At 58.2% G+C, this 12770-nt stretch overlaps 1 protein-coding gene across 1 annotated transcript in view; it reads left to right on the top strand.

The window, feature by feature from the left end:
- Window positions 1-351: 351 nt before the first annotated feature.
- Window positions 352-12770, top strand: part of RASGRF1 (Ras protein specific guanine nucleotide releasing factor 1) — an 82365-nt gene continuing 69946 nt past the window's right edge. The window contains exons 1-2 of the mRNA XM_019640004.1: window positions 352-1207; window positions 12604-12710. Coding sequence (XP_019495549.1) covers window positions 932-1207; window positions 12604-12710 — 383 coding nt within the window. The 5' untranslated portion in view covers window positions 352-931. The remainder of the gene's footprint in view (window positions 1208-12603; window positions 12711-12770) is intronic.

Here is a 12770-nt window from a genome sequence, read left to right as displayed (position 1 = left end):
GCTTTGAGGGGGGGTATTTGCAGAAAACTCCCAGCAGCGGCTCGCCAGCCGGGCCTCAGGGCGCTGGGGGTGGCGCCTGTGATTATGGCAATACTCAAAATAAAATGACGCTCCCCTCCCCCATCTCATAGCCTGTATTGTCCTGATGTCGCTGGGGAAGACACTGTAAGTGGGCTGGATGCCGAAATGAGTGTGACCCGGCTGATTATGCCAAGATTAGGACTAAACGCTCTTTTACGTCTATTCCGCCATTCACCTTCCTCCATCCGCCTCGGATTAGAAAGATCAAGTACCGGGAGGCGGCCTCTGGAGGAGAAAATGAAAACTGGGACTTGACCCCAGGTCTACAGAGCACCGCAATCGGGCGCAAAGACGCACACTCGCGGTGGGCGAGGCTCCGGGGTTCCCATTGGGTTAAACGAAAACTGATCTGATTTGCTTTTTAACCCCACAAGGGGAGAAGGGGAGACCGGGGCGGACGGGCAGGGTTTGTGTTTGTGCGTGTGTGTCCAGGAGGAGGAGGAGGAGGAGGAGGCGGCGCCAAGGTGTAGCCTGCGCGGCGCGGCGCCTCGCGGGCTGTGTGCGTGTCCCTGTCCGCGCTGCTGAAACCGGCTCTTCCAGGGAATCGCGTCACATGACTCCGCCTGCCCCTCGCCAGCGCGCAGCTCGCCGCTCCCTCAGTTTCCCAGGTGCCAGGGGAGGGTCTCGCGGCATCTCCTGGGGCCCCGGGCTCTGCAGAGCAGAGAAGAGGTTCCAGCGGGGAATGGCACATCTGGATTCCAAAAGCCACGACTCGGCGCCAGATCCCAGAGTGTAGTTATTTCAGGGGGGGAGGGGAGAACGAGAAGGAGGCAGCGCGCGCGGACAGGGGGCTGCCAGTGCCGCGCGGAGAAGATGTAAGCGCGTGGGGTCTAGCTGGCCTCCGAGCACCATGCAGAAAGGGATCCGGCTGAACGATGGCCATGTCGCATCCCTGGGGCTGCTGGCACGCAAGGACGGCACGCGCAAAGGCTACCTGAGCAAGCGGAGTTCGGACAACACAAAATGGCAAACCAAGTGGTTTGCGCTGCTGCAGAACCTGCTCTTCTACTTCGAAAGCGACTCGAGCTCGCGGCCCTCTGGGCTCTACCTGCTGGAGGGCTGCGTCTGCGACCGAGCGCCCTCCCCAAAGCCTGCGCTCTCGGCCAAGGAGCCGCTGGAGAAACAGGTGAGGCCAGCGCAGCGCCCGGTAGCTCAGCGCCCGGGTGCGGCCCTCGGGGATCAGGGCCTTCGGTGGGACCCCCACTGTGGTTCCTGTACTCTCCGCGCCCTCGGCACTCTCAGCTCCAAGGGAGGGTTGGCTCAAGTGGGCGGGTGACCCCGCGGTGGGCAGAGGGAGCAGAGACTGCGGGCAGAGTGTAGGTGCGGGCTGCGGCCGCCCTTCACCCGCGAGCTCCTCCGTGGGAGGAGGTATGTAGAAGGGAGATGGGGTCCGGGGGCTGGACAGGTGAAGGTGGACCCGCATCCTGCCCAAAATGCTGCTCCCCACCCCCACTCTCGGCCCTCGGCCCTAAAGACCCTCATAGTCTGTCCAGACCTGGGAGGTGTAATGCCCACCCCCCCACTTTGAGGCGGGGGAAGGGTGAGATGGAGGCGTCCGAGCGCTGTGCCCCTGCCTTGCCGCTGCCCAGAGCGTAGAGGAGCCTGCACTAGCTCTGCCAAGTTGGGGGGTTGCAGGACTGCAGGGGTCGGTTCGATGCTTTGACCTGTGATGGGCTTCCAGGCGGCCCCAGACCAGAGGAATAAACCAAGGTGTTCCAAGCACCCCACTGACATGCCAGGGCTGCTGCGGAGGCCGCGGGACAAATGTGCCTCTCTCCTCCTCCGCCCCCTGTCCCTCCCCCACCTCCGCAGTCTGGGCTACAGCGCTGCGCTCACTCGCGTTTCCCGGGCTGCTCCGCGAAAACGCCAGGCCTGGATCTGGCCCTGGACCCGGTGGGGGTGTGCCTTTGGCATGGAGGGTGGGACGAGCACCTGCACCCGCCGAGTGGGAACAACCAGACAGCGAGAGAGACAGCAATTTTTGAGCTCAGTTCCTCTCCAAAGGCCTCTGGGCCATCCCCCTGCCTCTGGGAAGGTACGAGACAGCGGATCCTAAAATATCACTGCTGGGAGGAACCTGAGGTCCATGGGTCTAGATGAGGACACTGGGGCCCAGAGAGAGGAACTGACATGCCCAGTGTCATGCCAGGAGGTGAGGCTACCTCAGGGTTCTGAGAAAAAAATGTGATCTCAGAAGCCATTGCTATTTACAGATGGGTGGGGGGGGAGCAAAAGCGGGGACTGAATTGGCTGAAATAAAAGGATTGATTGAAGTTCCCCCTAGACATTGTCAAGACAGATCTGAGCTGGGTCTCTGCAGCACACCATTTCCTTCCCTGACCTCAGCCTGTGGGGGCTGGGAGATGGGGACGGGAATATTTGAGGGTGAGTTTCTGGGGATGACAAGCCACATGGCAGGTAATGGCTCCCAGATGGCAAAGCAAAGGGCAGGCAGTTCCTTAAGCTGAAAGCACACGTGGGGTCTAGGGGGCCCTCCCGGGAGAGCCAGGCCAGAGAGGCGCACGCACCCCTTCCTCACCTGCCCGCCAAGTCCACCTGTGTGTTCTACCAGCCACCGGCAGCCCCTGCCAGAGCCCAGGGCTGAGCTCCTGGGCAGGCAAGGGGAGAAGGCTGGAGGAAGGAAACTGCTGCTGGGCTGTCTGTTCTCAGCCCCTTGAAAGCCAAAGGCAGGCCTGAGACTGCCTCTCGGGGAGGCGACTCCTGTCTGTGGGACCTAACCTGACACACTGAACTCTGAGCCTCGTTTGTAATCCACAAAATGGTGGTCAAAACACCTACAGTTCTGGGGCTTTGCGAATGCAGTTCAATAATGTATATGGAAATATACACTGTAGTTGGAGCTAGGTAAATCTTAGTTGGATCTCAATTGTACCCATCTGGACAAGGAATAAAGGCCTGACCCAAACGGTTACAGCCGAAAGGAACCTCAGAGAGACCATACAGCCCTCCTTCCCATGTCTCACAGAGGACGTCAGTGGCAGAATCAGACCTAGAATTCACCCAATGTCTAAGAATTCCTGAAAATGAGCTCCTACAATACATTGACTCCCAATCGTTAAGCTCGTGGCTCAGGCACTGGATCGTGCTAGCAGGGGATTATGGGAGGAACAGCAGTGCCAGACCAATCGATGGTCCTCACACGTTCAGAGCGCTTTTCCCAGAACCTCAGCAGCCAGAGAGGCCCCCTGTGCTCACAGGAGGGCCCTCTGGGCACAAGGGCACAGAATACGGCTGAGAGCAGTGGGGGATGGTCTGGCACGGCCCAGCTCTGGTGCAAATTTCTGTTAAAACCGCTTCGTCCGTGGCCTACACTTGTCCAGATGTTCCATTTGACTCCAGGGTGAGCGTTTGGCTCATGTGGAAAAGTAGGTCCTGCTCCTTTGGCCTGTGGTCTACAAACAGTTATAACTTTTTCTTTTCTAAACCTTTGAGTAAAACAGATGGCCCCAGCAGCTGCACCAGTTTCTCCTTGAGCTGGATGCCCCAAAGCCCCCCCCCCCCCCCAGAGGCCCAGCCCCAAGCCATTCTTGGGCTGAACCTGGCTTGCTTCTGGGCCCCCAGGAAGCCTTGACTCGAAACCTGCCAGCACGCTAGGAGGCCCCCAAAAGGCTGCTGTTTGACTGGACTGGCTAGTGCCTGGTGAAGATGGGCTTTTAGCAGGGTGTCATTCTTACCCAGGTCTAAGTGGGCAGCTCCCACCTGGAAGCACCAGGGATAGTCTGTGAGAGAACAGACACCAAGTCTTGGCTGGGAGCCCCGCAATGGCAGGAATGGTGAGTCAGCACATAGTAGGTGTGCAGGAAATGCTTACTGAGCTGAACTTGCTGGTGTATCCCATGTAAATTCCACATTTCGTGTCCTGGGGGCGGACTGGGCACCAGTCCAGGCCCTGTGCTGTGCCACAGGCCTAATCGTCACAGTCCCCGCCCCCTAACTTTGGGCGCCTCATGCTGTGGAGTTGCTCTCCAGTGAGATAAGCCGACACCAGGCCCACCCTAACTCCACGCCCACACTCTTCCCGCTGTATGGACACTGGTTTGACTGCACCCGGGGCTGCCCCGGTGTCCCAGAACTCAGGCCTCCTTAACCCAGACTGGCGTGGCCATGTTCCCGCACCCACTGGAGACTGCGAGGCCCTTCCCTGGCCTGGGCCCTGTTGCTAGTGCTGACCTCCCAACCCTACAGCCGCTCGCTGGAGCCCAGGGTCCTGGGCTTAAGAGTTTGGGTTCAACATCCCTCGAGGGTGACCCTTGGTGTCTCTTGCCCTGCTCTGGCATGGAGTTACCCCAAACTGGCTTTTCTCACCCTTGTTCTGATACCCCTGAAATAAAACCGCCAGCCCCAGCTTCTCGCTCGGGGAGCTGACCAAGGCAACCCCAGCATTCCCCTCACCCCTTAACTAGGAGGGGTTACGACGTGGACCCCAGGCGCCTCCTGATTTGCGTGGGACGGAAGGGACACGGGCAGGTCCCTCAGGCAGAGTCTTGGCGCTGGTGTGGAGGGCAGGCTCCAGAAACTGGGGGGGCCCATGGGCCTGTTGTCCAGCAGGTGGATGCCTTTCCCTGGAGACAAGAGGAAACCCACCTCTGGTCCCCATCACAGGACACATGACTGGTGCCCTAAGGCTGTGAGTGTGCCCAGCTCGCAGGTGAGGGTGGCACCGCCCAGCCACGCAGTGGCTGACATGAGACACTGTCTCGCCCTGCAGCTCCTGGCTTCACAAGCTTGCCTCCCGTTGCTCTGGCACATCCAGCCTCTTCGCCAATCCGAGAAGGGCAAACCGGAACGGAAGGGACGAGGCTGTGCTCAAAGCAACACCCTCACACACCTACAGGGGGCGCCAGCAAGGCAGCCCCGCGGCTCCAGACCAGGCCCAGCCACCCAGGCGTGAGCGCGGCCCCAGCAGTCACTGTGTGGGGTCTCCATGTCCGCTCCCCACACCCGACCGTTTCTGGAGCTGAAGCGAGGTTGCAGAGCCCAGTAGTATCCCTTTATTGGGACAAGGAGCTACCAGGTCACTGCCCTGTATGGTGACAGAGAGGCGAGGGCAGGGAACAGACTGTCCACAGACGCGCCGGAACGCGCACGCCACTACCATGCATTGGTGCGGTACCCGCTTTGGCCAGACCTGTGCCAGGTCCTTGGGGACAGAGGAAACTAAGACGGGTCCTGGTGTCCACACAGCCGCGAGCCCTTGGGGTCACTCTGGTCGGGAGCCCTGCTCCTCCAGAGCCCGCCGTCCCCGCCCCCGCGGGAGCCGAGCCGCGGCCCGCCGGTCACTGGCGTTCACAACGCGCTTCCCTCCTCCGCGTCACTTACCGGTCCGGGGTCCTCACGTCTGCAGGGGCTGCGGCCGCGGGCCCCGCGCGCGGGGACAGATGCGGAGGCCCGGAGAGGACTAAGGGGTCGCTGTGGGGCGACGCTGACCGGACACGAGGGTGGACAGCCCGCGGGACCCGCGTGACGGGGCGGGTGGAACCCTGCTCCCGAGTGGGCGCACTTCCCCCAGCCACCGTGCACGGGGCACGAGGCGGGCGCGGGAGCAGGTGTGGGCTGTTGAGGCGATGAGGCCCATCTTGCAGTGTCTCGCGGGATCTCAGGAGATCAAAGTAGAGCTGCCTGAAGGCAGAGCAGGCTTTCCTTTCCCCTCACCTGAGTGCACTTACCTGGAGGTAGGGAAGCGCCGAGGGCCACACCCATCAATCAGACCAGGCCCTTTTAAGGCTGTACATATTAGGGTTTCACACAAAATTTCTTCATTATCAACGCTTTAAACAGTTTGACCTTCAGCGAAAGTCACTGCTGAGTACCCTGCAGCTCTGACAGGTGTGAATGGGGAGCACTTCAAAACACCAAACCAAAGATACCCTCAGAAACAATTTATTGAGCACCTACTGTGTGCCAGGTCCAGCACTTCCCCTAACCATCCATCCCAGCAGCCCTGTGAGATTAATACTGTTGATCCACTTTTGAGATGACAAAACTGAGGCTCGGAGATGTTCCGTAACTCATTCAGAGTGCACACGGCAAAGCTGGCACGTGAACCCAGGGCTGCCTGACTCCCAAACCTGAGCTTTTTAACTGCAAATGGCAAAAAGACTTGGGTGGGGCGGGAGGCCCAGGGCTATTTGAGCTTATTGTCCTCTGCCAAGATAAAAGGAGAGAAAAAGAATTAACGACAGTGAAAAATTGTCACCATTGGTTACTCTGGTGCCTTTTGTGAAGTGGCTTTTGTTTCTGTTTGGGTGAGAGCTTGGCAACTCAGATCCCCTGAGCGTGGGGCTCAGGACCCCATGGCCCCGTTCCCTGGAATCTGGGGGCCTGGCGCTGGTGCCCGTGTGCACACAGCCAGGATCAGGGCTCAGTCCCCAAAGTTTATGCAGGAGCACTGGTGACACGGGGACCTGAGAGGCCCACTGCCAATGCCCAGACACCTCCGTGAGGATGACTTCATGCAGGGGGCAGCTGGGAGCCTTGGACAGCCCCACTGCCCATCCCCCACTCAGGGAGGCTCATACAGCCCATCAGAGGCACAGCCTCTATTCCCAGCTCCTTCACTAAGGACTTAGCCTCTGACAACAAGGCAGCGTTAGGGAAAAGCCATGGGTTTTGAGCCACACAGATTGGCTTTGGACCCTGGCTCTAACACCTCCATGCTTGGGAAGGTCTGCAAGCTTGCTGAGCCTCAGTTTTCCCATCTGTGACAGGATCCTGCCTTGCAGTACTGTTCCGAGTAGTAAACTGGGTGCTGTTTGTAAAGTCCTAGCACAAAACAGTAGGTCTCATAGATAGACTAGCTGTTACGGCATCAGTTCTCACCTTTATGATCAGCTCTTCCTCAGAGAGACAGTGGGTCACCTGGGTCTCTGGCAGCTTTGAAGCAAGTCAACACCAAGCTCTGACCCTGGACCTAAAGATAGGATGGTGAGTCTTAACTCAAAGGACTGGTGGGTTTCTGAAAAAGTCTGAGCAAGATGGCGCTCAAAGAAGCAAGATGGTTGCTGCAGGAGACTGTTCCATCTCTGGTGGCCACACCGTCACCAGCCCCATCAGTCTTACGTCCTAAATCTCTCTCAGACCCACACGTATGTCCCTGTCTTCCTCCACCGCTCCAGTCCAGGCTGCTGTCATCTATCATCTGGACCTCGGTGGTGGCATCCCCGCCGGAGTACTGGTCAGGACAGGCTGGGTCACACTGCATCGACAGCCAAGCCACACCTGGGCTCGGTGGGCAACGGCCGGGAGCGTCAAGTTCTCACCCACTGAAAGCTCCAAGTGGTGTGTCTGTACCTTCCTATCCAGCCACCACTCATAAGGCACCTTTTCAGATTGCAGCCTGCAAAGCCCTTCCCACACTTTGCGTCTTGTGGAACGACCACTGCAGGGTGCGTAACCCTGCAGCTGTGGGGTGCAAGAGGCACACTCCCCATTGGCCGCTCAGACACAGGGAGCTCATCTCTCAACAGGTCCCTCAGTGTCTGTTCCTTCCAGGCCCTGAGTTCCCACTGCTAGTAAATGTCAGAGTCAGAACTTGAACCGGGCTTCCCAATTCTAGGCCAAGGTCAGTGGACATCCAGGCCGATAGGTAAATTCGGCAAGTTCTAAGCAAAGACTAGGTCTTGCGGATCCAGCAGGGCTCCTGCAACCTCTTCCCCTCAACAATGAGATAATTGTTTCCAAGCAGACACTTCCTACTTGAGGGTTTTTGTTCTTTTTGTTTTCAAATTGGAAAATCCACCTCAGACCTTAAAACAAAAGCCTTTCCGAATTAATTTTAGAAGAGCAAATGAATGAGTGAAGGAATGAATGTCTTTTGTGACTACAAACAGAAGCTGAGGGCAGCAGACACCCAGAGAGGTGGGCAGTAGGAAGGTGAGGGCAGGCTGTGGGTTGTGACGGCACGCTGGACGATGTGCCTGAGGCCCAGTCAGGAGTGACCGCTGAGGTCTGGAGGAGTAGACGTTACAGCAGAACGCTCAGGGCTATACTGGCACGGGCACCCAGGCCATGGCTCAAGCATTGCCGCCTTCAAGGCCGACCCTCAGGGCCGGGGCTTGCACTGGGCTTTTAAGTTCTGACATGACGGTCACTCCTCCCACGTCCTTCGTCCTTCAGCCCCATTTGTGGCGGGGCAAGCAGGGAACAGGGGTGAGGGAGTGTAAGGTGTTCGGAGGTCAGTTGTGGCCGCACGACTCAGGCCTGGGCCCGTGGGATTATGGGAGCTAGCCAGGAGCCTGAGACAGGCACTCCGCGTTGGGACTCAGCAGTCCTGGGGCACTGCCCAGGCCCTGGGGCGTCTCAGACTTGAGAGCTCAGAGGCAGAGCGTGGGTGGAATGAGGGGACAGGGTCATGAAGTGGGGTCCAGCCCGTGTGTGGAGCCACATCAGGTGAGGGCTGTTCGTGGGTGGGCACTCCTCTCTGCATTGGTGTGGGAGAACCAGTGGGGCCAGGAGAGGCCCGCACTTCCACAGAGCAGGCTCGTCTGGGAAACTAGTGAGGCTCCCGTGTGCCAAGCCCAGCCGAGAGAAGCCCGCAGCTGAGCACCAACCATGCTGCAGAAGCAGTGAGAGAGGTCGGAAGACACTCGGGGTGGCCTGGCCTGGGTCACAATGGGACCGCTCCCTGTAACGGCTGCAGAACAAGTAGCTTCCCTGGGACCCTACGGATGAGAGGTGGAGAGGGCATCGGGGTGTCCAGGAGGACCTAAGGCGCAGCCTGGACAGATGGCCCCTTCTTGAGGGAGGAGAGGGACATGATGACTCCAGGCAGGGCATGCACGTGGCCAGGGTCTCTCTAGCATGGCCGCTGTGGGCTGGGACAGCGGCAGCATCTGGCAGAGAGGGCTGGCTGGGGCGCAGTGCCCGCTGGGGCCACATCCCCAAAGGTGGGGCAGGAGGGAGGAGCCTGGACTTGTGGGGAGACGCTGGCCCAGCCTGACCAGGGCGCCAGAGTTGAACCTCATAAGGGGTGGGTGGGCCCCTGGGTGGGTGGGCCCCCGAGTGACGACATCCAGCCCTTCAGCTGGCCCCAGCCCACCTTTTCTTTTGGAGGGGACCATGAGCGGAGCCCCAGGGGATCTGGATTCTGGCCACCCAGGATGAATTGGAGAGGATAAGGCCAGGGGCTGGGAGATCAGAAGGGGGCAGTTTCATGGTCCAGGTGGGACCTGCTGGCTTTAAGGCAGGGAGTGCTGGTGAGAACAGGGGCAGGCAGAGTCCAGCGATATTAAAGAGCACAGAGCTCGGTGGCCAGCTGATACCAGGAACGAGGAAGAAATCAGAGCTGAAGATGATACAAAGAAGTCCAAAAATGCTGATTCATAATAATCCTTCATCTTAGCACAATTCTCACTAGTCAGTTTATAAGCCTCTCCCACACCTCACCTGCACAGCAGTGGCTGAATTGTGTGTGTGCACGCGTGTGTGTGTGTAGCCACACATGTGGGTGTTGTGATTTGGGAGCTTTTTTGAGTTTAAAACTATAGAAATTGACTCACAGTCCTGGAGGCCAGAAGGCTGATGTCTGAAGGCTGTAGGTGGGGGGTTTCCCTGCGTTTCCAGCCCCTGATGGCTGCTGGTGACCCTAGGCGTTACTTGAACTTGCAAAGGCGTCTGTCCCATCTCTGCCTCCCTCTTCACCGGGCTTTCTCCCCTGTGTGTCTGTGTCCGAATGTCCCTCTTCTGGTCAATCCAGTATGAGCTCATCTTCCCTGGATTCCATCTGCAAAGACCGTATTTTCAAATACTCTCCGATTCCACGCAGACAGGCTATTATGGGATGCCACGTGCACACGCGTGTGAATGCACACGCACGCGTGTTTCCTAAGTTGCCACTGACAGGCTGACCGCACCCATTGTGTGGACCTTGCAAATGATTCAATGGGTTGACTGACCATTACTGAGAACTTTTCTAAACCAGGAGCTTTCACAATATTACCTGTTTTAAACAACCCCGTGAGGCGGCGATATGCCCCCCCTTTGTGAAAGAGAAAATACAGAAGTGAAGAGACATGTTGGAGGCCCCAAGTGTAAATAATACAGGTGAACCCAGGTTCCAAAGTGGACTCCCCTGAATACTGGCTTGATGGAATGTTGATGGATCTTCCAAATAATGACACCAAAAGTGTCCCGTGGTGGAATAAGTTTCAGAAAAGATTCCTTCCAGGGACTGTGCAGTGCCTTTCTGGCGTGAGTGGGCCCCACCCACCACCAGAGCCAGCAGTCCTACGCCGCTGGCCCCTGCCACTACCCATGCCTGAGAGGCCACACCTGCTTGTGGCTTTTGCTATTAATCAAGTAAGTCATTAATAAGCCAGGCTCCTGTGTTGTGGTGACGAATGCAAACGAGGGCCCCTCGTGCCAGGGCCCAGGCTCAGCGCCAGGCTCGGGGGTCTTTCCTGGTCAGGAATAATTTATTTCGAAGAACAAGGGCCCATGCAGACCAGCTTCAGGAGAAGGGAGAATGGTCTGGGAGCAGTTCCGGTGGTAATTAACGGAGCCTGAGGACAAAACCTGCATCTAGGTCTCCACCTGGGCCAGCAATGGAGTTCCTGCCCCGCCCCGGCCCCTCCCCCGACTCCAATTCCATGGAGGCCACTCCTGCCTTGGGCCAGGCAGGCTGTGTCACTGAGACAGCCTTGCTTCTGAGTTACGACCCCAGGTCACAGCCGCCTACAGGCTCCTGGAGGGCGTGACCTTGACTTTTTTTATCGTTACATCCCCGTGCCAAGTCCAGGGCCTGGCTGAGCAGTCAGTGCCCAGTGACGTTTTGTTACCTGGGGCCCTCTGTCTTCTAGCTGTGTGGCCTTAAGCAAGCAATGGCTCGACTTCTCTGAGCCTCAGGTCCATGCGCTATGACAGATAACAATACCTGTGCCAGGTGGCGAGTGTAGGAACTAATGAGCTCATGGGAGACGAGCACTCGTGTGCCCGAGATGAGGAAGCGCTAGGAGTCCACCTGTGGCTCTGTTTTCCACCTGCTTCCTTCTCCGGGAGGAGCGCGCAGGGGGCCTCCCGAATTCAGTTATTTGAGGCTGTGGCTGACATTTCATTCTATAGCCCCAGTTATCTGTTTCCTAGGAAACAAGTGAGAGACATTGACTGCAACCACCCCCCCCCCTCCACACGCGCACACACACACGCGCGCGCACACACACACACACACACACACCCTGGCTGCCACCCAGATTGACAATAACAAAAATACAGTAAATGTCAGCAGCAGCTAAAAATACTTACACACCCCACTTTGTACTGCTGCTCCCTGCCACCCGGGCCCCCAGGAACAGAGGGACGATGACAACACCCCCTCTGACACTGAGTGTGGCATCCTCCGAATGGGCAGGTTGGGGGGTCCCGCCCTGCACCCCACCACCTTCCCTTCCTCTCTTGTTTCACCAGGACTGCACCCACGGGGCCTCCACAGGCTGGCCCCTCAACCCCATTGTGCAGCCTAGAGAGACGGCCCCCAGGCACGCAGTCTGCAAGCCCACCCCCCACAGCACCCCAACCCTGTAAACCTGCACTTTACCCTGCCAGTGCCCCAGTCTGTGGCACCCCCACCCACCAAGTTGCTCAAGCCAGAAGCCTGGGAATTATCCTGGCTCTCTCCTCCCACCCGTCCGTCCACTCAGTCCACTGCCCTGCCCCACGCCCCTGCCCAGCCTGGCACCCCTATTCCCACTGTATGGCCCCCTCCCGCCCCCAACCCTGCTGTGTGCTCCAGACAGCCGTGCTGCCCCTCACGTTCTTCCATCCAAGTGAACTAGAACCTGGACCAACGCCCATCCTCCGGGAAGCCCTCTGCTTCCCGGGGCTGAATCCGAGGGTGACTTTCTCTCGCCCACAGCCCCTCACTCATCTCCACTGCAGTGAGGATCCCTGCACCTCCTTAATGTCAGCAGCACGCGTGCTGACTAGGCTTTGGGCACCATTCTAAGAGCTTTCCATGGAGTAACACACGTGACAGTATCACAGGGCGCGTCGACTGTTGGCTCCTGTGCGATCTGGGAGCTCAGGGGGCACGCCCTGCTGGCGAGTTAAGTTGGTCACCATGCCCCACACAGCGACGGCTTCCAGTGGGCCCTGCTAGGGACCGCGTCTGTGCTCCTCGCTCTGAGCCCAGGACCTAGAAGAGTGCTAGGAAATTCTCGCGCTGCACTGAATGGGTACCCAGGTCCCAAAAGGGACGGCCACTGTGCTGGGGTGTTTTCCTGCCTTCTTTCTAGCACACCGGACGTGGAAACCTGGCTTTTTGCAATCTGTTTGCAAATAGGGCTCTGTGGGTTCTTGCCCTAAGCCTAGGTTCCGTTTCCTCACGCAAAGCCCGCCTTAGTCAAGACTTTGAAAGTGCTAACTAGAGTGGCATTCAGATGACCACACGTGACGGATCTGTGCCCAGCTCATGTGGCAACGAGCGCTGTGCAAACAGCTAGCTGGACAGCAGGAGACGCTGCTGGTTCCGTGGGCACCCCAGTAATCAGAGATGTCTTCTTGGTGCAGCATTATTTCACAGTTAACTTCAGCCATGAGAACCAGAAAACCTTGGAGCTGAGGACAGAGGATGCGAAGGACTGTGACGAGTGGGTGGCGGCCATCGCTCATGCCAGGTAAGTCTCCCCTAGCCCCACAGTCCAACCACAAGAGACTGAACCCGAACCCCAGGAAGA

Source organism: Hipposideros armiger, unplaced genomic scaffold (genome assembly GCF_001890085.2).
Source record: "Hipposideros armiger isolate ML-2016 unplaced genomic scaffold, ASM189008v1 scaffold_48, whole genome shotgun sequence".
Lineage (NCBI taxonomy): Eukaryota > Metazoa > Chordata > Mammalia > Chiroptera > Hipposideridae > Hipposideros > Hipposideros armiger.
The sequence above is the reverse complement of the archived record's forward strand: the minus strand, read 5'-3'. Positions and strand labels throughout refer to the sequence as shown.